The following is a 25,331-nucleotide window of genomic DNA, read 5'->3' on the forward strand; positions in this document are numbered from 1 at the left end:
TTAGTCTTCAGATTCGCCCGGGCTTCTGATGTCATCAATTTTCAGGATCATCTTCACAACCTGGGTTGCCAGAGAGATCTGCTGCTTCTTCCCGATCAGTGTTTCAATGACATGCTGCTGCTTCATGTCTGACCAGAGAAAAAAAGAGGTTCAGTCACGTTGGCATATTTCTTGTATAATTCTTAGCGTGATAAATATAATTCAAGTCTTACCGTTGGTGGAAAGGTGCAGGCAGTCGATGCCAAGAGCAGGGTTGCTTTCTTTCAGTTGTCTAGCCCTGACTTCGGTCATAGTCTGAATGGGGTTCATGCCGCTGTTTTCTGCCAGAGCCATGGGAATGACTTCCAGGGCGTCAGCGAAGGCCCTCATTGCGTACTGCTCCAAGGATGGGCACTGCCAGCAGAAAGATGCTCTTAGCGCCATTGTAAAATTCGGAAATGTATTTTGTGTGTGCAGTTCTTTGCAATACCTTATCAGCTGCCTTGTTCACTGCAAGAGCACATGAGATCTCTGACGCGCCGCCGCCGTACACGATGCGGTTATCGCGGACCAGGTTGCGGATAACACACAAAGCATCGTGAAGGGATCGCTTTGCTTCCTCAATAATCTAGAAAGAAAAAAAAAAGATCAAAAATAAACGCCACTTGAAACTAGGGCTGCACGATTTGGAAAAGAAAAAAGACATATTGCGATTATTGAGATCAATATTGCGATATGATAAAGGACACTTGCTTGTATATCAATGAAAAGTCGCATACTAATAGTGAAATGTTTCATTTCTAAGTGAAACATACAAACTACTTATAACAACCTGAAATGCCCAGTGCTTTCAAAATACAATATTCTACAAAATTAAATAAATCACAAAAAAACTCTTTACATTACTGTCGAACGACAAACTCTGGTAAGGCTAAACAACTGTTTAGATTGTATTTGGCCATTATAAAATCCCATATTATAGTTCTTACGTTTAACCAAAACGTTGTTTGGAGTCTGACTTGAACACAGGGATGCATAGCTTTGCTAGCTTAGCTAAGGTTAAGATTTGTAAACAGAGGTGAATTTCTTTAGTTAACTTTTCTCAAACTTTGAAGGCTTCCTAAACAGCTAAGAACAGTCTAAATAGTTAATGCCTACGTTTAGCCAAAACGTTGTTTGGAGGCTGACTTGAACACAGGAATGCATAGCTTAGCCTAGCTTAGCTAAGGTTAAGACTTATAAAACGGGATTTTATAATGGGCAAATATATTCAAAACAATTGCCTTACCTATGAAATATAATCCCCCGGGATCTGGTTTGAAGCGTACAGCGGTTTGTACAGCCCCAAGCAGCACAAGAGTAAGGCATTTTTATGCACTTCTTTCCATAGACATGTATATGCTTCACGCCACAGCAGAGCCTATCGCAATATGGCGGCGACGTTGACGTACGATGCAGCGCGTCATGCGCCGTCTACCCATATGTCTCCGAATCGAAAGTCATGTGACCAAACACGTCACATCCGACTGAAGTGAAACTTCAGTCAGCTCGCAAACTTTGAGAGAATGGATCGGATATGTCGCCGATCCAATCCATGTACTAATCATTTAAATCGCAGCTTTTTGCGTTCATGTAATCGAACGGACTGACATTACGATTAGATTAATCGTGCAGCACTACTTGAAACCAAAGATAAGAAATACGTAGAATTAAAAAAACACCACCACTTACCATCTTGTTACCACCACGGATAAAAATAGTCACAGCTCTGCTGTTCTTGCACTCCTCAATAACAAGCATTCGGTCCTTCGTGGTGCCGAAGCAGATCTCCTTCACAAGGCCAGCAGTGCCCAGCTTCTCAGTAGTCAGCTCGCAGAATCGGGGGACGATGCGGCCACCAGTTGCAATGGCAATAAGCTATTTGGCAGAATTAAAAAAAATAAAGATTCATACAAACAATACTGTATATGGCATTAAGTCTTTTGACAATTATCTTTCAACTAAGTATAATGGTACATTCTGAAACAATCTGTAGCATTCTCACAGTGGAAGAGCAGCATGACTAACCTCTATTTCAGGCCCTCCAACCCAGCGAACTGCAGGAAGCTCGCTCTGGAGAAGCAAATGGTTTGCCTCGTCATCAAAACCCCACTGGCAAATGACCAGATTGGCCCCAGTCTCTTTGACCTGTGAGACAAACAAACAAACAAACAAATATTACATTTAGAATATAAAAAAAAAAAAAGTTTACATTTCAAAGCATTAAATATTTCAGAACTGACAACCCATACAAACCTGCTGGATCATTTCCTGAAACTTCTCCTTCTCATACTTCTGAAGGGCTTTGTAGTCCTCCACAGATGTGACATCAAGCTTATGCTTGGTTTTTGGCTTGGGTGGTTCAAAGGGGCAGGTAAGGATGGCCATCTTTGTGTCTTTCAGGACCTGCAAATAAAGGATTGTAAGTACAGCAAAGTACAACAGAGCATCCGCCTTATCTGGACCAGGAAGAGAGAAGACGAACCTTGGGCATCTGGGGGTGACTAAACTCTTTGTCCACAATCACACCCTTGATGAGCTGAGTGTCCTCCAGCTTCCCACCAACCTTTCCCTCCATTTTAATGAGCTCAAAGTCAACATCCTTCCGCTCCATGTCAGCCACGGTCAGAATAGCGTTCACAGCTATTTCTGCCATCTGCCGGTGGCAGCGGTTGATCCTGTGAGACCAGATGCAGACAGACGTAAGCAAACCGCAGCAGGAAAATCTTCAAGTATAATACATTATTAAAATGATGATCTGATATCTAATCACTGCAAATTAATGAAGATTCCGATCTTATTTTACATTCAAAGATATTTTAAGGCTTCAACACCAAACTCACACTTTTGACCCTAATGTTGTCATGGCTGTCTGAACAAGAGGCTCGATGTTATTTGGGTCGACCAGAAAGCTGTCGCTGATCTTATCAAGCTGCTCGATGGCGATCCGTGCAGCTTGGTCATATCCATCGGCAACCCTGATGGGATGAATGCCACGATCCAGCAGTTGCTCTGCTTGTTCTAGGAGAGCCCCGGCAAGGACTGAGAGGAGAGAAAGAACTTATAGTCATGTACCCCATGGTGCCATGTATTATTCACCTAAACAACTAGATTCGCTCAGACCAGACCAAGTATTCCAAGTGCACTTTTTGACCAAAAGATACAAGTCAGTCAGACTGGATGAAGCAGAGACTACAATCTGCAACTTTACACCATTCATTGCACTCAAGCAGTCTTATGGGGTCACGACAGCAACAATGCTAAATCAGCGCGTCAATAAACCCATCTCCTCCTTTCTGGTTGTGACGATGCAGGAATGTGTACTGGCGACTACTAAAAACGCAACTAAGAAGCACAGTGAGCAAAATATCAAGTGCATGTATGCTTTTTAAGCCTCATGTAACGTAATATGTATAAAAACCCTAGAGGATCTGTAAGTGGTAGGTATGTATATATGACACTAAAATTCATTTAAGTCAGCAGAAACGATTCACACAAACATACATTAAGTGTAGCTTCTCTTACGTGCCCGATTGCCAAAAATGACAACAAAGAAGTGCAAAAGAATCACATTACTGTATCCCCTGTCAATGCCAGGACACTCAACTGGAACGTGAGAACCTGGAGTAAGGGAGGGGAAAAATAATTTTAAAAATACACCTCTTACCAACAACGCCAGTAGTTCCATCACCAATCTCATCGTCCTGAGACTTGGAGAGCTCAACCATGAGCTTGGCGATCTGATGGTCCACATCCATCATACTCAAGATAGTTGCACCATCATTAGTAACAGTTACTTCTCCGTCCTTATCCACCATTATCTTGTCAAGACCTGACAAGGCAACATAAGAACTATTTCGTTATACCGTTAGAAAACAGGCCATTCGTAAATTAAAAGAAAATCACTTACCATTGGGGCCCAAAGATGTCCTCAGTGTTGTGGCAACGGCCTTTGCTGCCATGATGTGAGACTAAAACCAGACAAGAGAAGAAAAATCATTAACACGCGATTTTAAGTGAAATCACAACGCGGCTACATAATAATGTTGTGTCTGACGGCGCATTTGACCGTGACGCGCAACCGCCACCGTTCTAGCCCGAAGCACACGGACGATCGGCTGCAGTTAGCGTGCAAAGTCGGCGTCACGGTCTATACGCTAAAACGCGGCCTGCACAACGCGTCTTTTCTGCATTCCGCAATGGTCACGTTTTGTCCGTAAGCAAGTGCTTCGCGGACAGATACACGTTGGTTCAGAAACGATGGCCGCTCGGTTAGCATCCCGTGCTAACCATTGTATCACACGCACCTTCAGCGCCTCCAGGCCCGTCAGCCGAGATTTCTTATCCTGGTCCTTAATAATGATAAAAGGCCGCCCATATTCGTCAAAGGCGAGAGTACCCAGCGTGGACATCCTCGATCTTCACACGTCGGTCCTCAAATGAAATAAGACACGTCGCTCCTCAAATTAAATAAGAATTTTCGGCGTTCGGACACCGCGTGTTGGAACTGAATGAAGAAGTTCCGAATTCTCGATGCGGATTGGTTTCTTCTAATCTCGCATCTCGCGTTGTTTTGTCAGAAGCCGTCTGAGACTTTCCAGCCTCGTTCTTATTAAACTCAAAAGTGTTCAAAATTAAACGAATAAATACGACATAACGAAACAAACAAAAAAAATAACCTATGAATAAACAAGAGAATTATAGATATAAAATAGCAACATATAATTTTGAAATAATTTAACACATTTTGATATGCAGCTAATTATTGTGATTCTGCTATATAAATATACTATTATTGTGAAACATTATTTCATGGTCCTTATTTTACCCAGCAACACAGATTCATTTAGATGAACGTCCTTTTTCAGAATCAGTCTTTTATTTCAAAGTGGCGTTTTTCCCAAGTGACGTCGTTCGACTTCCATACGTTCTTACTAACTAAAATGTCAACATTGTAATTAGATAGTTATTTGAGTTATTCCGTTAAACAATGCAGACAATTAAAATAATGAAATGTACTTAATTACCACAAATTAAAAAACATGCATACCATTTACTTAAACAAATTTAAAAGTAATGTTCTGACCTGCTATTTTCTCTAAAAGCAATCTAATCAATGTTGTATCATTCAGGCCGAAGCGCTTTCACTATTGGAGGATCCGTCCTGCGATCGCACTTTTCGCTGATCTCCATGTCATGGTAACCTGCAAAACGGCAAGTTTGAACGCAGGTCCATGCTTTAAAGATTACTAAACGTGTGACGCAATGACGTTCGCCAACAGTAATGGCGCCGTGTCCGACTGAAGAAATCTTCTCTGCGATCACATCTGTCCAGACGAACAACACAACTCTCTGAGCGTCTTTCGGATTTTTACAGGTACGTGTCACGTTCCACATTACGCACACGCACACGCACACGCGCACACACACACACACACACACACACACACATACATATACATATGTAATGGTTGCCACCGGTTGATAGAACGTGTTTGTTTTCAGTACGACTTGGAGAAGGAAACGGCTCCCGTGGTGTTCGTTGTCTCCACGACCGGGGACGGAGAGCCTCCTGACACGGCTGTTCCGTTTGTTAGGAGAATTAAGAAGAAGACGCTTCCCAGAGAACGGTTTGCTCGTCTATGCTATGCACTTTTAGGTAAATGCACGTAACGGCCAATTTAAACCGAACGTTTCAAGCGTTGGTGAAGTGTTTCACGCTCTTTTCCTCCTCCATGCAGCTTTAGGCGACACAAACTATGCAAACTTCTGCAACTGTGGGAAGACCATTGATAAGCGAGCTTCCCTCCAGGAGCTCGGAGGGAAGCGTTTCTACGCTACAGGACATGCCGATGATGCTGTCGGGTATTACAGTTCATGTCCGACTATTACGCCTGCTAAATAACAACCAAAAGCATGAAGTGATAAAGCCATAAAGTAATGCCTCATGGCATGATGGGAACTAACATGTATATGAAACATTAACATGTTTTATTAAAATGGATGTCATATGACCTAGCTATGTACAGAACAGGCCAAAGGTTTGTACACACTTTCTCATTCAATGTGTTTTCTTTATTTCCATGACCATTTACATTGGTAGATTCTCACTGAAGGCATCAAAACTATGAATGAACAGTTCGGGGAAAAAACAGATTTAAGATTGCCTTTTCAAAATGATCATCAAAAGAAAGCGTGGATAAATGACTGTTTTTCCATATTTTACTTTATTTAGCCGGGTGTGTGTTTAGTACGTTTACAGTCACTTTGTGGGGCTTGAAAATGTTCTGTGGAAAGTTTAAACAGGTAACTTTAAAAAAATTAACGAAAGGATGCAGTGAGTCTGAATACTTCTTTTTGTAATGAAACATTCAAAAGGTCAGCGTACCTTTTTTTTACAAGAATTCAGAAGGCGGGCTCAGACCGCTGACCTACAGGGTATAGGTTGAAAACTCTTTTCTAACTAATTCTTCATTTTGTTGTGTAGTTAATATTCTAACCTTCTACTGTCACTAGTTAGCAGTAAGAACGACTGTTAAGATAAATGTAATCTATCAGAACGTCTGTGGGAAACACTGTATTTTGGTTCATATCATTTCACCTGTTAACGTTTATTTAACGCTGCTGCAATATCTCACTTTGTTCAAATCTTTGCTTTGGCTCTAATGTTTTTTTTTTGTGTGTTGATTCCTTTCTAGAATTCTGTCCCACCACTTAAGGAAAATCAGCATGAGGTCCAGATTTCCAGAGCAGTTCCGCTCACTCGACATGATTCTGTCAAAGCGGCCTTATTGATAGAATTAGACGTTTCTGTAAGTTACGATTTAGTTCAAATGAACATTTCTGTTCAAAATGTACAAAATGTACTAGGTTTTGTTCTAATTAGGTTTTGAGACACCAAGTCTATTGGTTTTTTAAATGATGCCGTTTTGATCCATTCCGAATTCCTTCTGTATTCTGCATACAATCAAACTGCACAGATGTCTGACATCGGATGCCCTTTGCATGCAGGACAAGGACCTTCCTCTCCAGCCGGGGGGCGTGTTTGATGTCCTGTGCCCAAATAATGGCAGTGAGGTCGAGGAACTTCTTCAGAGACTTAAACTGGGACAGCGGCGGGATCACTGCGTTCTTCTGGAGCTGCTCAAAGACACGAGGAAAAAGGGTAAAGCAGCAACACAACTCACTGGCAGCTTTATTACACACAGCTAACAAAGTTGTGGCTGGCACACCAACACTCTACTACTGTGCTGCAGCTTCCAGCGCACATTCCTGAGGAGAGCACCCTGCAGTATGTCATAACCTGGTGCTTGGAGTTAAGAAGTGTTCCAAAAAAGGTGTTCATTTTTTTATTTTTTTTGCAGTTGTAGTTGAGGCTGGTTACTGTGTTGGTTGAAACCGCCCCCTATACAATTCTAAAACCACGAGCCTATAATCTTGACAATCAGAAATACTATATTGTCATCAGAAGAGTTTAAAAAATCCCTATGGACATTACAAATGAGGAACAAGCTTGGAACGTTCTCTCTGAAGTACAACTAGGAGTTATGAATTGTTACACTGCTAAAACTGATAAAACCTTTCATAATGAACCTTAAACGAAATGGTGTTTGCGATCGTCTCCTCAGGCTTTGCTGAGATCCCTGGTCGAATGCACCACCAGTGGTGTTGAGAAGAGACGCTTGCAGGAACTCTGCAGCACGCAGGGATCAGCGGACTACAATCGCTTCATCAGGGACCCGAATATCTGCCTGCTGGACCTCCTGCGGGCTTTCCCATCATGCACGCCGCCTCTAAGCCTTCTCATTGGTCAGTGAGTCTTTGTCCAATCAATGGTGTAATCACAAAGTGCCCAAATAACCTTAAATCCATCTATATGGAGTACGTTCCGTAAGGCTTTCTGTTTACATTACATTTTACATTTACGGCATTTGGCAGACGCCCTTATCCAGAGCGACTTACAACGTGCTTTCAAGTTACCATCGATGTTTAGTTTTTTTTTTCTCCACCTGGGGGCAGTAACACCTAGTCTGTCAATGTCTTGATAAGCAGAAATTGCAGGACAAATAATTAATTTTAATGACTAAAGTTGTCAAGACTTAAGTTACCTCAGCACTCAAATAAAAACAGTCCATTTGTTCTTTTTAATTGACAAGACTTTGCATTTATTGCCATATTTGTTGCGGTGCAATATCCCTCTATACGTAAGCGTATCCGCTGTCAAAGTTATTTTAATTTTGTGCTGAGCTGAAAGCCTCCTCAGCTGTGGGGTGCGGCAAGTTGGGCAGGAAGGTAATGACCCTCACTGGGTTTACCTGTGTCCCAGCAGGCTCGTTATATATGCATCATTACGTAGATGGGGAATAAATTGCATGCAAATGAGTACACAGATCAGCCATAGCATTATGACTATTATAATATTATAACAATATAATGTTCAGTAGGCCCACTTTGAGCTCATGGGCTCCACTAGACTCCTGAACACTGCTGTGCAGTTTCTTTATTTGTCATAAGTTATGAGGTGGTGGATCGGACATTTGTCCAACACATCCCACGGATATCACCTGTGGCCACCTATGTCCCTATGACTAGATCTTGGTAGATCCTGGTGCAAACCGGGAACATCCCACAAGAGCTGCGGCATTGGAGACGCTGTGAGTCAGCTGAAAAGCCTTCACAATCTGCTGCTCGTCACAGTCGCTCAAATCCTTACACTTGCTTTTCTCACTTGCCATCAACATCAAGGACAATATTTTCACTTGCTGCCCAACAGGTCCCACCCACTGCCATGTGCCACTGTATCAAATTAATAAATGTTATTCACTTCACCTATTATGACCGATCATATTCATGTCTAGATGTATGCATTTTGGGGTGTGTTTGAGTTTCTCATGCATTTGGCGAGTCATTTGTGACACGAACGGTACATACGCTTAATTTATCACTGAAGTTTGGTGTGCAGGACTGGCGTAGCAGGGTTTCCTAGTGAATAGCCATCTGCCATTTTAATAGATCTGCGGTGCATTGAGGAGAAAGTTGGATTTACGACAGCTGTTCGCACTTTTTTGTTCCCCTGCTTCGCAGCACACGCAGATCTGTTGAGTATCTCAACTTCAACATAAGGGGAGCTTGAAACAAAGGAGTTGGAATTAATTAATCAGCACAGCCAATAGAAAGAGCTTGGTGCGTGTGGTTGGATGATTAGATTTGCAACTCATCTGAGGGTCTTATTACTCTTAATTAACATGTTCATTTACCTATGCATACCAGAAAGGAGGAACCAGAGGAACGAGTGTTGAAAGATGGTAAACCCAAAAAACTGCCGGCATTGATTTGCTCCTTTAAAAATGGAGGTAAACCACGGAGGCAGCGGCACTTTGTGTTTGTGACTGATAGCTGTCAGTCATCCATATGGGCTCCACCTTTTTTTTTATTGCTTATAGAAACAACATGAAAGATTCTGAGTGCCGGAAATAATGTCACACTAACAAACAGAAACTACCAAGCAGCCCTTTCTTGTTTCTATCGGTTTATTTCTGTAAATCCAGGCTATATACACCAGATGATGTTATTGCACCCTGAAAATTAGTTATACAGTCTCCTTCTCTCACTTGCAAAAGCCTTTCAACACAGGAGACTTTCAGTTTCATAAATAAGGAGAGATGGTTTTTAAAAAATATATATATCTTTTCCCCGAACCTTTTTCTTGACATTCTGTGCAGGATGTTTTTGTCCTCAGGCTATTTAATTTTGCCATAATTAGAATTCACAAATACAATTCATTCAAAAGGAAGGAGGGAGGGGGTCACCCAGAGACCCATCTGGAGACACACGGTGAAGGAGAGCTGAATACAATCAAGCTGTGTTTCTGGCACTTTTCTCATAAATACTAAACCGAGCACTTCACAGACCTTTTGCTTTCCCTTACAGAACATTTGCCGAAACTCCAGTCGAGGTCCTACTCAGCAGCGAGGTAAGGCTCGCATCGAACGCTTTCCTCCCTTAGGGGACCCCCAGTGTTCAATTACATTTGTAGGCTGTTATCAGTACTGCATGAAAGTGATTCCTCCATGAAATGGATCTGACTGAGCAGATGTCATAATAGTTGAATCACATACATTTATTAATGACATCAGAAATGCGTGAGACTTGTCATTTGTCTCCTGGTTCTTTGGTGTCTGGGGTAGCACTCCAGAAAAAAACATTAGGCAACTGAATTTATTAATACTTTGGTCAGTATGGAGTCCCCAGAGGACCCCTGATATTGAGACACGTGGAGTAGAACAGGCTGGTTGATGCTGCAGGTTCCTTTGCTCTTTTCACCCCTCTTCTGTCTCAAATGATAAATAGCATCCCGAACTTCTGGACGTTTTCATGAAGCTCTTGCCCATTTTAACACTGCTCATTAGTCTTCAGATTCGCCCGGGCTTCTGATGTCATCAATTTTCAGGATCATCTTCACAACCTGGGTTGCCAGAGAGATCTGCTGCTTCTTCCCGATCAGTGTTTCAATGACATGCTGCTGCTTCATGTCTGACCAGAGAAAATAGAGATTCAGTCATCATGCAACACGTTGGCATATTTCTTGTATAATTCTTAGCGTGATAAATATAATTCAAGTCTTACCGTTGGTGGAAAGGTGCAGGCAGTCGATGCCAAGAGCAGGGTTGCTTTCTTTCAGTTGTCTAGCCCTGACTTCGGTCATAGTCTGAATGGGGTTCATGCCGCTGTTTTCTGCCAGAGCCATGGGAATGACTTCCAGGGCGTCAGCGAAGGCCCTCATTGCGTACTGCTCCAAGGAGGGGCACTGCCAGCAGAAAGATGCTCTTAGCGCCATTGTAAAATTCGGAAATGTATTTTGTGTGTGCAGTTCTTTGCAATACCTTATCAGCTGCCTTGTTCACTGCAAGAGCACATGAGATCTCTGACGCGCCGCCGCCGTACACGATGCGGTTATCGCGGACCAGGTTGCGGATAACACACAAAGCATCGTGAAGGGATCGCTTTGCTTCCTCAATAATCTAGAAAGAAAAAAATTACCAAAAATAAACGCCACTTGAAACCAAAGTTAAGAAATACGTAGAATTAAAAAAACACCACCACTTACCATCTTGTTACCACCACGGATAAAAATAGTCACAGCTCTGCTGTTCTTGCACTCCTCAATAACAAGCATTCGGTCCTTCGTGGTGCCGAAGCAGATCTCCTTCACAAGGCCAGCAGTGCCCAGCTTCTCAGTAGTCAGCTCGCAGAATCGGGGGACGATGCGGCCACCAGTTGCAATGGCAATAAGCTATTTGGCAGAATTAAATAAATAAATAAAAAAGATTCATACAAACAATACTGTGTATGGCATTAAGTCTTTTGACAATTATCTTTCAACTAAGTATAATGGTACATTCTGAAACAATCTGTAGCATTCTCACAGTGGAAGAGCAGCATGACTAACCTCTATTTCAGGCCCTCCAACCCAGCGAACTGCAGGAAGCTCGCTCTGGAGAAGCAAATGGTTTGCCTCGTCATCAAAACCCCACTGGCAAATGACCAGATTGGCCCCAGTCTCTTTGACCTGTGAGACAAACAAACAAATAAATATTACATTTAGAATATTTAAAAAAAAAACGTTTACATTTCAAAGCATTAAATATTTCAGAGCAGACAACCCATACAAACCTGCTGGATCATTTCCTGGAACTTCTCCTTCTCATACTTCTGAAGGGCTTTGTAGTCCTCCACAGATGTGACATCAAGCTTATGCTTGGTTTTTGGCTTGGGTGGTTCAAAGGGGCAGGTAAGGATGGCCATCTTTGTGTCTTTCAGGACCTGCAAATAAAGGATTGTAAGTACAGCAAAGTACAACAGAGCATCCGCCTTATCTGGACCTGGAAGAGAGAAGACGAACCTTGGGCATCTGGGGGTGACTAAACTCTTTGTCCACAATCACACCCTTGATGAGCTGAGTGTCCTCCAGCTTCCCACCAACCTTTCCCTCCATTTTAATGAGCTCAAAGTCGACATCCTTCCGCTCCATGTCAGCCACGGTCAGAATAGCGTTCACAGCTATTTCTGCCATCTGCCGGTGGCAGCGGTTGATCCTGTGAGACCAGATGCAGACAGACGTAAGCAAATCGCAGCAGGAAAATCTTTAATAATACATGATTAAAATGATGATCTGATATCTAATCACTGCAAATTAACGAAGATTCCGATCTTATTTTACATTCAAAGATATTTTAAGGCTTCAACACCAAACTCACACTTTTGACCCTAATGTTGTCATGGCTGTCTGAACTAGAGGCTCGATGTTATTTGGGTCGACCAGAAAGCTGTCGCTGATCTTATCAAGCTGCTCGATGGCGATCCGTGCAGCTTGGTCATATCCATCGGCAACCCTGATGGGATGAATGCCACGATCCAGCAGTTGCTCTGCTTGTTCTAGGAGAGCCCCGGCAAGGACTGAGAGGAGAGAAAGAACTTTAAGCCTCATGTAACGTAATATGTATAAAAACCCTAGAGGATCTGTAAGTGTATGTATATATGACACTAAAATTCATTTAACAGTCAGCAGAAACGATTCACACAAACATACATTAAGTGTAGCTTCTCTTACGTGCCCGATTGCCAAAAATGACAACAAAGAAGTGCAAAAGAATCACATTACTGTATCCCCTGTCAATGCCAGGACACTCAACTGGAACGTGAGAACCTGGAGTAAGGGAGGGGAAAAAATTATTTTAAAAATACACCTCTTACCAACAACGCCAGTAGTTCCATCACCAATCTCATCGTCCTGAGACTTGGAGAGCTCAACCATGAGCTTGGCGATCTGATGGTCCACATCCATCATACTCAAGATAGTTGCACCATCATTAGTAACCGTTACTTCTCCGTCCTTATCCACCATTATCTTGTCAAGACCTGACAAGGCAACATAAGAACTATTTCGTTACACCGTTAGAAAACAGGCCATTCGTAAATTAAAAGAAAATCACTTACCATTGGGGCCCAAAGATGTCCTCAGTGTTGTGGCAACGGCCTTTGCTGCCATGATGTGAGACTAAAACCAGACAAGAGAAGAAAAATCATTAACACGCGATTTTAAGTGAAATCACAACGCGGCTACATAATAATGTTGTGTCTGACGGCGCATTTGTCTATACGCTAAAATGCGGCCTTTTCTTCGCGGACAGATACACGTTGGTTCAGAAACGATGGCCGCTCGGTTAGCATCCCGTGCTAACCATTGTATCACACGCACCTTCAGCGCCTCCAGGCCCGTCAGCCGAGATTTCTTATCCTGGTCCTTAATAATGATAAAAGGCCGCCCATATTCGTCAAAGGCGATAGTACCCAGCGTGGACATCCTCGATCTTCACGTCGGTCCTCAAATTAAATAAGAAGTTTCGGCACCGCGTGTTGCAATGAATGAAGAAGTCTAGAATTCTCGATGCGGATTGGTTTCTTCTAATCTCGCATCTCGCGTTGTTTTGTCAGAAGCTGGTCTGAGACGTTCCAGCTTCGTTCTTATTAAACTCAAAAGTGTTCAAAATTAAACGAATAAATACGACATAACGAAACAAACAAAAAAATAACATATTAATAAACAAGATAATTATAGATATATAATAGCAACATATAATTTTGAAATAATTTAACACATTTTGATATGCAGCTAATTATTGTGATTCTGCTATATAAATATACTTATTATTGTGAAACATTATTTCATGTGTGTTATTTTCATCTAATCAATGTTGTATCATTCAGGCCGAAGCTCTGTCACTATTGGAGGATCCGTCCTGCGATCGCACTTTTCGCTGATCTCCATGTCATGGTAACCTGCAAAACGGCAAGTTTGAACGCAGGTCCATGCTTTAAAGATTACTAAACGTGTGACGCAATGACGTTCGCTAACAGTAATGGCGCCGTGTCCGACTGAAGAGATTTCCTCTGCGATCACATCTGTCCAGACGAACGTCCAGGTCTACAACACAACTCTGTGAGCGTCTTTCGGATTTTTACTGGTACGCGTCACGTTCCACATTACGGAATATTGCAGACGAGGAACACGGGCGGTGGTGGTGAAGTAGCTGTGGGTCGACTGGCTGGTTGACACGTGAGTGCTGCGTGGACAGAATCAGGCTTCTTGTTGTTGTCTTTTGCAGCGTGCGTGTGATGCCGTGTGAGGTGGCGTCTCGGTTCGTGGTTCTGTACGGCTCGCAGCGCGGACAGGCGCAGGCCATCGCGGAGGAGATCGGCGAGCAGGCGGCGCAACGCGGGCTGGAGGCGGACCTGAGCTGCTTGAGTGAAAAAGAAAAGGTACCAAGTCGTGGCCACTCTATCTATCTCTCTCTCTCTCTCTCTCTCTCTCTCTCTCTCTCTCTCTCTCTCTCTCTCTCTCTCTCTCTATCTCTCTCTCTCTCACACAAACACACACACACACACATATATATATATATATATACATACATACATATATATATATATACATACATACATACATACACACATATATATATATATATATACATACATAAAATAGTTGCCACCGGTTGATAGAACGTGTTTGTTTTCAGTACGACTTGGAGAAGGAAACGGCTCCCGTGGTGTTTGTTGTCTCCACGACCGGGGACGGAGAGCCTCCTGACACGGCTGTTCCGTTTGTTAGGAGAATTAAGAAGAAGACGCTTCCCAGAGAACGGTTTGCTCGTCTATGCTATGCACTTTTAGGTAAATGCACGTAACGGCCAATTTAAACCAAACGATTCAAGCGTTGGTGAAGTGTTTCACGCTCTTTTCCTCCTCCATGCAGCTTTAGGCGACACAAACTATGCAAACTTCTGCAACTGTGGGAAGACCATTGATAAGCGGCTCCAGGAGCTCGGAGGGAAGCGTTTCTACGCTACAGGACATGCCGATGATGCTGTCGGGTATTACACTTCATGTCCGACTATTACGCCTGCTAAATAACAACCAAAAGCATGAAGTGATAAAGCCATAAAGTAATGCCTCATGGCATGATGGGAACTAACATGTATATGAAACATTAACATGTTTTATTAAAATTGATGTCATATGACCTAGCTATGTACAGAACAGGCCAAACGTTTGTTTATTTCCATGACCATTTACATTGGTAGATTCTCACTGAAGAAAAACACATTGAATGAGAAGGTGTGTCCTAACTTTTGGCCTGTACTGTATATATGGTCATTTATAGAATGTCCTTTTTTTATGTTTTAAACTTTGTCGATGATTATTATTTCTTTTGGATTCTTGTTTTATTTAAACCAATAGAATGAATTTTGGTCAAATGTTCTTCATTCTGCTCTCAGGCTTGAATTAGTGGTTGATTCGTGGATTGAAGGACTGTGGGACGCAGTAAGGAAAGCACTGTCAGAGATGGCAGCTGCTGGCCCAGCGGTTGGGTCGCAGCAGGATAACAGTGCTGTGATTCTACAAGAGACTGCGGAGCCATCAGGACTGGGCCTGAAATTGCGACACCTAAATCTGAGCGAGCCAGATGCCGAGGCGTCGGAGCAGCCGATTCTACGATCTGGAAAGGAGAAGGATGTGCCTGGAAACGCCGCTGTAGATGCCTCCTTGACAAAATCTTTGCCACCTCTGTCTGAATCCTCCCTCAAAGTGCCTGCCCTGCCTCCTCCCTATCTCAGCGTCTGCCTGGGAGATGAGGTTGTGCGCGAGGTATGCCGTCATGCTCTTATTCACAGTTCGGGGAAATTATTTGACTGGGGACAGAAAATCAGATTTTAAGATTGCCTTTTCAAAATGGTCATCAAAAGAAAGCGTGGATAAAGTGACTTGTTTTTCGATATTTTACTTTATTTAGCCGAGTGTGTGTTTAGTACATTTACAGTCACTTTGTGGGGCTTGAAAATGTTCTGCGGAACATTATCGGTACTGCATGAAAGTGATTCCTCCATGAAACATTCAAAAGGTCCTTTTTTTCAGAAGGCGGGCTCAGACCGCTGACCTACAGGGTATAGGTTGAAAACTCTTTTCTTACTAATTCTTCATTTTGTTGTGTAGTTAATATTCTAACCTTCTACTGTCACTAGTTAGCAGTAAGAACGACTGTTAAGATAAATGTAATCTATCAGAACGTCTGTGGGAAAAACTGTATTTTGGTTCATATCATTTCACCTGTTAACGTTTATTTAACGCTGCTGCAATATCTCACTTTGTTCAAATCTTTGCTTTGGCTCTAATGTTTTTTTTTGTGTGTTGATTCCTTTCTAGAATTCTGTCCCACCACTTAAGGAAAATCAGCATGAGGTCCAGATTTCCAGAGCAGTTCCGCTCACTCGACATGATTCTGTCAAAGCGGCCTTATTGATAGAATTAGACGTTTCTGTAAGTTACGATTTAGTTCAAATGAACATTTCTGTTCAAAATGTACAAAATGTTTTGTTCTAATTAGGTTTTGAGACACCAAGTCTATTGGTTTTTTAAATGATGCCGTTTTGATCCATTCCGAATTCCTTGTGTATTCTGCATACAATCAAACTGCACAGATGTCTGACATCGGATGCCCTTTGCATGCAGGACAAGGACCTTCCTCTCCAGCCGGGGGGCGTGTTTGATGTCCTGTGCCCAAATAATGGCAGTGAGGTCGAGGAACTTCTTCAGAGACTTAAACTGGGACAGCAGCGGGATCACTGCGTTCTTCTGGAGCTGCTCAAAGACACGAGGAAAAAGGGTAAAGCAGCGGGTGATTTTTATTGTATAAAGCTGCAGATAGACCATAGCCACTAACTTTTATTTACAGGCGCCCAGCTTCCAGCGCACATTCCTGAGGAGAGCACCCTGCAGTATGTCATAACCTGGTGCTTGGAGTTAAGAAGTGTTCCAAAAAAGGTGTTCATTTTTTTCATTTTTTTTGCAGTTGTAGTTGAGGCTGGTTACTGTGTTGGTTGAAACCGCCCCCTATACAATTCTAAAACCACGAGCCTATAATCTTGACAATCAGAAATACTATATTGTCATCAGAAGAGTTTATAAAATCCCTATGGACATTACAAATGAGGAACAAGCTTGGAACGTTCTCTCTGAAGTACAACTAGGAGTTCTGAATTGTTACACTGCTAAAACTGATAAAACCTTTCATAATGAACCTTAAACGAAATGGTGTTTGCGATCGTCTCCTCAGGCTTTGCTGAGATCCCTGGTCGAATGCACCACCAGTGGTTTTGAGAAGAGACGCTTGCAGGAACTCTGCAGCACGCAGGGATCAGCGGACTACAATCGCTTCATCAGGGACCCGAATATCTGCCTGCTGGACCTCCTGCGGGCTTTCCCATCATGCACGCCGCCTCTAAGCCTTCTCATTGGTCAGTGAGTCTTTGTCCAATCAATGGTGTAATCACAAAGTGCCCAAATAACCTTAAATCCATCTATATGGAGTACGTTCTATAAGGCTTTCTGTTTAGTTTTTTTTTTCTCCACCTGGGGGCAGTAACACCTAGTCTGTCAATGTCTTGATAAGCAGAAATTGCAGGACAAATAATTCATTTACTAAATTTTTTAATTTTAAATTACTAAAGTTGTCAAGACTTAAGTTACCTCAGCACTCAAATAAAAACAGTCCATTTGTTCTTTTTAATTGACAAGACTTTGCATTTATTGCCATATTTGTTGCGGTGCAATATCCCTCTATACGTAAGCGTATCCGCTGTCAAAGTTATTTTAATTTTGTGCTGAGCTGAAAGCCTCCTCAGCTGTGGGGTGCGGCAAGTTGGGCAGGAAGGTAATGACCCTCACTGGGTTTACCTGTGTCCCAGCAGGCTCGTTATATATGCATCATTACGTAGATGGGGAATAAATTGCATGCAAATGTTGTGCCAATTTTTAGCTGTTGCCTTGAGGTCCTGTTCTCTTGAAATATACACCGATCAGCCATAGCATTATGACTATTATAATATTATAACAATATAATGTTCAGTAGGCCCACTTTGAGCTCATGGGCTCCACTAGACTCCTGAACACTGCTGTGCAGTTTCTTTATTTGTCATAAGTTATGAGGTGGTGGATCGGACATTTGTCCAACACATCCCACGGATATCACCTGTGGCCACCTATGTCCCTATGACTAGATCTTGGTAGATCCTGGTGCAAACCGGGAACATCCCACAAGAGCTGCGGCATTGGAGACGCTGTGAGTCAGCTGAAAAGCCTTCACAATCTGCTGCTCGTCACAGTCGCTCAAATCCTTACACTTGCTTTTCTCACTTGCCATCAACATCAAGGACAATATTTTCACTTGCTGCCCAACAGGTCCCACCCACTGCCATGTGCCACTGTATCAAATTAATAAATGTTATTCACTTCACCTATTATGACCGATCATATTCATGTCTAGATGTATGCATTTTGGGGTGTGTTTGAGTTTCTCATGCATTTGGCGAGTCATTTGTGACACGAACGCTACATGGACGTCTGGATAGCCTGAAGAGACAGCGTTAGCGCTGCTTAATTTATCACTGAAGTTTGGTGTGCAGGACTGGCGTAGCAGGGTTTCCTAGTGAATAGCCATCTGCCATTTTAATAGATCTGCGGTGCATTGAGGAGAAAGTTGGATTTACGACAGCTGTTCGCACTTTTTTGTTCCCCTGCTTCGCAGCACACGCAGATCTGTTGAGTATCTCAACTTCAACATAAGGGGAGTTTGAAACAAAGGAGTTGGAATTAATTAATCAGCACAGCCAATAGAAAGAGCTTGGTGCGTGTGGTTGGATGATTAGATTTGCAACTCATCTGAGGGTCTTATTACTCTTAATTAACATGTTCATTTACCTATGCATACCAGAAAGGAGGAACCAGAGGAACGAGTGTTGAAAGATGGTAAACCCAAAAAACTGCCTTGATTTGCTCCTTTAAAAATGGAGGTAAACCACGGAGGCAGCGGCACTTTGTGTTTGTGACTGATAGCTGTCAGTCATCCATATGGGCTCCACCTTTTTTTTTATTGCTTATAGAAACAACATTATTTCCGGCACTCAGAATCTTTAATGTCACACTAACAAACAGAAACTACCAAGCAGCCCTTTCTTGTTTCTATCGGTTTATTTCTGTAAATCCAGGCTATATACACCAGATGATGTTATTGCACCCTGAAAATTAGTTATCAGATACAGTCTCCTTCTCTCACTTGCAAAAGCCTTTCAACACAGGAGACTTTCAGTTTCATAAATAAGGAGAGATGGTTTTTAAAAAATATATATATCTTTTCCCCGAACCTTTTTCTTGACATTCTGTGCAGGATGTTTTTGTCCTCAGGCTATTTAATTTTGCCATAATTAGAATTCACAAATACAATTCATTCAAAAGGAAGGAGGGAGGGGGTCACCCAGAGACCCATCTGGAGACACACGGTGAAGGAGAGCTGAATACAATCAAGCTGTGTTTCTGGCACTTTTCTCATAAATACTAAACCGAGCACTTCACAGACCTTTTGCTTTCCCTTACAGAACATTTGCCGAAACTCCAGTCGAGGTCCTACTCAGCAGCGAGGTAAGGCTCGCATCGAACGCTTTCCTCCCTTAGGGGACCCCCAGTGTTCAATTACATTTGTAGGCTGTTATCAGTACTGCATGAAAGTGATTCCTCCATGAAATGGATCTGACTGAGCAGATGTCATAATAGTTGAATCACATACATTTATTAATGACATCAGAAATGCGTGAGACTTGTCATTTGTCTCCTGGTTCTTTGGTGTCTGGGGTAGCACTCCAGAAAAAAACATTAGGCAACTGAATTTATTAATACTTTGGTCAGTATGGAGTCCCCAGAGGACCCCTGATATTGAGACACGTGGAGTAGAACAGGCTGGTTGATGCTGCAGGTTCCTTTGCTCTTCTCACCCCTCTTCTGTCTTCCAGTTCTAAGCTGAGACACCCAGGCAGACTGCACTTTGTCTTCAATATTGTGGAGTCCCCAGCATGCCCTGAGCGGCCGGTGGCCAGGAGAGGGCTGTGCACCGGCTGGTTGGCTGACCTGGTGGCCCCTGTGCTCCAGCCCTACGGTGGCGGTCCGGCTCCTGCTGAGAGTTCCGGGGATGCAGCTCTGCCCAAGGTTAGAAATGGATATTATGGAGGAGGGTGTGGTGGCCTTTTATATCCATTTCTGGACCAAGCGTTCTGTACAGTGCCTCAGTTTTTCCAACTTGTAAAGGAGTTGGGTCAGTAAGAAGTCTTCAAATATGCAAGACAGGAGTTGAGGACCATTCAATATGATTATAATAATTACAACATTCAGTACCAAGTTTAGTGTAATTTAGAAATGTTTTTGTTTTTGATAGAAAACCATACATAGCATTATGTTCATGTAAACAGCCCATGTTGTAAATGACTCTGGTAGCTGGAAATGTCTGATAATGATTGAATATCTACAAACATGTGGAGAGGAACTTCATCAACAACAATTAGTCTTGTGGCCTAATGAAGCTTTTAAATGCAGTGGGCTGGTGCTTGAGGTGTGAACCTTCACTGGCCTCACGATTTGATTTGATTACGATTATCAATGCCCCGATATCGGTGAATCCCATGGCTTCTATTGGACACCATTGTGTCCCTGAGAAAGACACTTAACCCTAAGTTGCTCCAGGGGGGGGGACTGTCCCTGTAAATACTGATTATAAGTTGCTCTGGATAAGTGGGTCTGATAAATGGCGTAAATGTCACGCGAAAATGTCACATGCACAGCAGTCAAAGTTCAACAAATCTCAATTTTAACCACGGTGCGAGAACAATTTGGGGCAGTGGTGCCACTGAGCAAAGCACCGTCCCCACACACTGCTCCCTGGGCGCTTGTCATGGCTGCCCACTGCTCACTCAGGGTGATGGGATAAATACAGAGGACAAATTTCACTGTGTGCACCGTGTGCTGTGCTGCTGTGTATCACAAGTGACAATTACTTCACTTAAAAAAAAATTATAAAATAAATGTAACAATAATTTCATGCTGTCAGCAGAAAACCACCAAGCGACGTCATTATGATGTAATCAATGATGTTGCGTACTGCATCAAGGCAGTATCATCAACGTCTGCATCGCGACGCATCGATTTTACGATTAATTTCCACTTCCCTAGCTGGTGCCCCACTTTGAGTTGCCGTTCTGCGCCCCGTGTCCCAGCAGTCGCAACCCTGCTTAGGAATAAACAGTTTTGGATACTGAGTGAGTGAGAATGACTTGTTGAGGTGACAGCAGTTAGGCAGCGGTACTTTTAAGACCACTTCAGACCTAGTTCTTTCTTTGAGTTGCTTAATTAAGTTGCTTACTTGATTGGTCACTTTAAGAGGGATCTAAATGTGTGTGTGTGTGTGTGTTTGTGTGTGTTTTTCAAGATATACATCAGTCTCCGCCCACCTGGCACTTTCCATTTGCCCGCTGATCCTGCCTTGCCACTAATAATGGTTGGACCGGGAACAGGAGTCGCGCCCTTCATCGGTTTCCTGCAACACAGGTTCCTTCTATTATTATTATTATTATTATAAGTCAAACGTTTCCAAAATGTTTTGTGCGTGGCTAAACAAATGGGCATAAATCAGCCACGTGCTGCCTTTTACAAGCAAATGAGGTGTCGCATTGACAAGCGAATGCCACATTTTCCAGCCTTCACATCCACACAACTGTGACGTGGTCCAGGTTACGCCTCCTCTGCTCTTTAGCCCCAACAGGCTGGGTGTGTTGAGTTTGGAACGAGCAGTCTGTTCAAGCACCTCTGCTATACGAGTGAGAATAAGCTGTACGTGAAGGGGCGGCGTAAAGGAACGCTGACAGCCCCAGACCCCCGGGAGTGGGTAGAACCTAGTGCAGGGGAACCAGGTAAGGATGCGAAGCCATGCGGAGGAGAGCCGGTAGCCTGTTTTTGCTGACGCTCGGCGCGGTGAAAAAGTTACGTTTACAGAGGCGATTCCTCAGCACTGCGGTAATCGCAGGGGCTTGTGTCAGAATATGGATGGTGTGAGAGAGAGAGAGCGAGTGAGACGCCACACCTGTGGGACGTGACAGTGCTGATGAATGGCCTCGCTTCCCCGAATCCTGGCCTCTCCCATCAGCAATGCCCAGAATTAGGGTCTCTACGAAATTTAGCCTTTTTCTTCTGCTGGCATTATTAAAACAAACAGGCTACAAATGAACCGTCAGGGAGCCTCCGTAACAGATTTATGACAAGCCGACCGTCTTCAAACGATTTGTTTTGTCAAGAGCTGTCAACGGGGGCTTGAGAAGTGAAGGGGGCAATTCACTGTTTTCTTTCTGGCCGCTTTGTGCAGCCCTGTCACTGGGAGGTTGTAGACACTGCCTAACTGGAGACTACCCCCGACGCCACGCTTTGATAAAAGATAACAATCGCAATTTTGGCAGCGGGACGCTGTTTGGGTCACAGAAATGAAGGCCTCCTTTTTAGCAGCGAACAGCGGGGGGGGCGCTTTGATTCGCCTCTGTGCCAATCGATGGCTGCCACTTGGCAGTTGAAAATTCATTCTTTCTATTAAGGTCCTTGAAATAACGCCGTGTTGGAGGTTCCCAGAAAGTCATGGCCCCAGGTGAGCCTGGAGACAGGTTCTCAAGGTTAAATATAAGGTTAGAATGGTCATTTTGATTGTACACATTTATTTGCACCACCGTTCACTCCAAACTCAAACTGCATTGGGCTGCAAAATATTTCAACAGTGAAGTCTGAACACATCACCAGCTATGTAATGCACAGGCAAAGCGACAAGCTGCCACCATTGACTGATGACTAATGCACTCCTGAACAAGACCGAGGGAAATTATTCACATTTTGCGCTGGTGGATCGCAACCAGGTTGTACGTAGGGGTTCGAAATGCAATCCTGACTATTTTTTTTTCTGCTGAAGCACATTAGTGGCTGTGTGAAAAACCATAGCATTCTGTTGACATTTTGTACAGTATTACAGGTTGGGATTTTTTTTGTTTGTTTGTTTCCTATTGCATAACTGTAAACTACATCGCAAGATTCGGCCTTTTCTCTCGCAACAGGCTACGCAGCTCCTCGTCCAGGCAATATTCATCTCCAAACTCGACTATTGTAACTCTCTCCTGGCTGGAGCCTCTGCAGTCACCATAAAACCACTCCAGATGATCCAAAATATGGCAGCCCGCCTCATCTTCAATCAGCCGAAACACACCCATGTTACACCTCTTCTTACCTCCCTCCACTGGCTCCCGGTAGCTGCTCGCATTGAGTTCAAATCCTTGATGCTGCCTACAGGGCTGTAAATGGAACTGCGCCCTCCTACATCAACACAATACTAGCTAGCTACACTCCTGCACGCTCTCTCAGATCTGCAAACGAAAGGAGACTAAAAATTCCTTCTTCACGGGGTCTCCGATTCCAATCATCTCTGTTTTCCTTTGTTGTCCCTGGCTGGTGGAACAACCTGCCCTCCTCCACACGACTATCCGAGACTATCACCACTTTTAAGAAGCAGGTGAAAACCCTCTTATTCAAAAAATATTACAGACAAATCTAACACACACACACATGCGTACACACTGCACAAACAATACAAAAATGTATAAATACATTATAATTTTTCTTCGTCTAGCACCTAACAATCTCTGAGCATGCTCTTCACTGACAAGTTTGAGCCTTATCAGGGCTCTTAGTTTGTAAACTCAATATTCTATAGAAATTGAACGAGAATTGCTGGTGTCTTCCTCTTGTAAATAAAGTAAAGTATATGACAGAGCATTACTGAGACCATCAGATGTTAAAACCATTATATAGAAATTAACCAGCATGTTCACAAATAAGCAGCTTGACTCTGCACATTACAGATGAGCATTAGGGGCAGTGGTGGCCTAGCGGTTAAGGACGTGGACCCGTGATCTGAAGGTTGTCTGAATCTCGAATCGCCGAGGTGCCACTGAGCAAATCACCGTCCCCGCACACTGCTCCCTGGGCGCCTGTCATGGCTGCCCACTGCTCACCAAGGGTGGTGGTTAAATGCAGAGGACACATTTCGTTGTCTGCACCGTGCGCTGTGCTGCAGTGTATCACAATGACAATCGCTTCACTTTCACAGCATAGAAATCAAGTATGTGGATTTGGGATGCGGCATAAACGTTATGCGATATACATTTGGGCAACGGGAGAGATTTTGTTTATACCGACCTACCACAGAAATATCTGCTCCTCTCAAAAATGAGTCACTTGACCTGCACAAAGCCACACCTACGTGCAGCGCGAGGCATTCTCTGGGGGAGACGAGTGACATATCTCACTGTGGGACACGCCCCATGTGTGGCTATTCGCTGAAGCCCAATCCAATCGCGTCTTCAGGCCTGGCCGGAAGTGGGCAGCAGGAAGCCCGGCCCCATCTTAATAAAACCGCGCCGCGTCCATCTGGTCCCTCGTCCCACAATTCTGTTGAGATGTCTCACTCATCTCCCTCAGAGAACCGGGGCTAGAACAGGAACCGTTCGTTCTCTTTCAGTCGATTCGCACGACATCTTACTGTGGCATATAGAAAGCGCCCAGATTGCTAGTCCAGTAACCGGTAGGGCCGACGGCACTTCATGGAGACACCTCGCTTCCAGGACTGCATGCGCCAGAGTTAGAGCTGTCACATCTGCAGTGGTGCAGTTAGCCTGTACGGGTCAATGGGGCTTTGGCCCCTGACCTGCATGACCCAGCGAAATAGCCTGCATTAGCCAGTGGGACAACCTCTGCTTGGACAAAGCTTTACCCCATGAGGGGTTAGCAAAGCAAACAAAAATGTGCTCGTTTCTCCAAAACGGCCCCGTTCATCTACACCCGTACAGGGCAGAGCATGTTGAGCCGACAATGCCTCGTCGAGGAGAAGGGAGGCAGGTGAAATGCCTGCAGATCTACTGGAGGCCTTCGGGATGAACGTCACCTTCAGAAAACTGGGTGCGGGCTGGGTGCACAGAGAGGGCGTCTGACACCCTTCATAAAGCGGCACAGGAGGGGTTGAGACCCCACTGACGCCGCCCCCACACCTATGTCACAAGCAGTAAACATTCCAGCTTTTAAATAGCGAGACGGGCAGAGACGGAGCGATGCCACCAACTGCTAGGAATCCCTGGAACAGCGGCCCCCAGCAGCACCACGTTTATGACAGACCAGCATCAGCAGACACACGCAAAAAACAGAACCGAGCGATTCAGCCGGAAGCGGTCCAGACATTGCCGGGACGTTGACACCTGCTGTGGCGACAACGTCGCATGAGCGATTACTGCGTTTTGATCCAGACCTAGAAAAGTTATCTGCTGCGATGGGAACAGAGAGCTCTTTGCATAATT

General features: G+C 43.7%; 3 protein-coding genes and 2 non-coding genes across 6 annotated transcripts in view; 2 read left to right on the plus strand and 3 right to left on the minus strand.

Moving 5' to 3' along the window:
• Positions 1–13,469, minus strand: LOC114766393 (T-complex protein 1 subunit epsilon-like). 2 transcript variants are annotated; one of them, XM_028957162.1, is made up of 12 exons: positions 13,322–13,469; positions 4,326–4,370; positions 3,929–3,989; positions 3,686–3,850; positions 2,862–3,060; positions 2,504–2,696; positions 2,275–2,424; positions 2,047–2,166; positions 1,711–1,896; positions 470–607; positions 213–393; positions 1–128 (listed from the first exon to the last, which is right to left on the minus strand). In XM_028957162.1, the coding sequence occupies exons 1-12, from the start codon at positions 13,379–13,381 to the stop codon at positions 1–3; spliced, it is 1,626 nt and encodes a 541-aa protein (XP_028812995.1). In that variant the 5' UTR covers positions 13,382–13,469. The 2 variants fall into 2 exon arrangements, with proteins under 2 accessions (XP_028812995.1, XP_028812985.1); XM_028957152.1 differs by lacking the exons at positions 1–128; positions 213–393; positions 470–607; ... (6 more) ...; positions 3,929–3,989; positions 4,326–4,370 and adding exons at positions 9,531–10,551; positions 10,645–10,825; positions 10,902–11,039; ... (5 more) ...; positions 12,772–12,936; positions 13,015–13,075 and having other exon boundaries at positions 13,277–13,381.
• LOC114785026 (small nucleolar RNA SNORA49) lies at positions 3,527–3,659 on the minus strand. Its single transcript, XR_003749003.1, has one exon. It is a non-coding gene; the product is annotated as a small nucleolar RNA SNORA49 (small nucleolar RNA).
• LOC114784323 (methionine synthase reductase-like) lies at positions 5,284–7,835 on the plus strand. Its single transcript, XM_028969629.1, has 7 exons — positions 5,284–5,310; positions 5,524–5,677; positions 5,760–5,878; positions 6,717–6,830; positions 7,030–7,191; positions 7,275–7,355; positions 7,647–7,835. Exons 1-7 carry the CDS (start codon positions 5,284–5,286, stop codon positions 7,833–7,835), a joined length of 846 nt encoding a protein of 281 aa, XP_028825462.1.
• LOC114766369 (methionine synthase reductase-like) overlaps positions 7,837–25,331 on the plus strand; it is a 25,030-nt gene continuing 7,535 nt past the window's right edge. The window contains exons 1-13 of the mRNA XM_028957108.1: positions 7,837–9,991; positions 11,839–14,017; positions 14,184–14,337; positions 14,595–14,748; positions 14,831–14,948; positions 15,354–15,723; positions 16,279–16,392; positions 16,585–16,738; positions 16,808–16,896; positions 17,189–17,369; positions 19,506–19,548; positions 19,917–20,109; positions 21,383–21,501. Coding sequence (XP_028812941.1) covers positions 13,938–14,017; positions 14,184–14,337; positions 14,595–14,748; positions 14,831–14,948; positions 15,354–15,723; positions 16,279–16,392; positions 16,585–16,738; positions 16,808–16,896; positions 17,189–17,369; positions 19,506–19,548; positions 19,917–20,109; positions 21,383–21,501 — 1,769 coding nt within the window. The 5' untranslated portion in view covers positions 7,837–9,991; positions 11,839–13,937. The remainder of the gene's footprint in view (positions 9,992–11,838; positions 14,018–14,183; positions 14,338–14,594; positions 14,749–14,830; positions 14,949–15,353; positions 15,724–16,278; positions 16,393–16,584; positions 16,739–16,807; positions 16,897–17,188; positions 17,370–19,505; positions 19,549–19,916; positions 20,110–21,382; positions 21,502–25,331) is intronic.
• LOC114785024 (small nucleolar RNA SNORA49) lies at positions 12,612–12,744 on the minus strand. Its single transcript, XR_003749001.1, has one exon. It is a non-coding gene; the product is annotated as a small nucleolar RNA SNORA49 (small nucleolar RNA).

This window comes from Denticeps clupeoides, chromosome 2 (genome assembly GCF_900700375.1).
Source record: "Denticeps clupeoides chromosome 2, fDenClu1.1, whole genome shotgun sequence".
Classification (NCBI taxonomy): domain Eukaryota; kingdom Metazoa; phylum Chordata; class Actinopteri; order Clupeiformes; family Denticipitidae; genus Denticeps; species Denticeps clupeoides.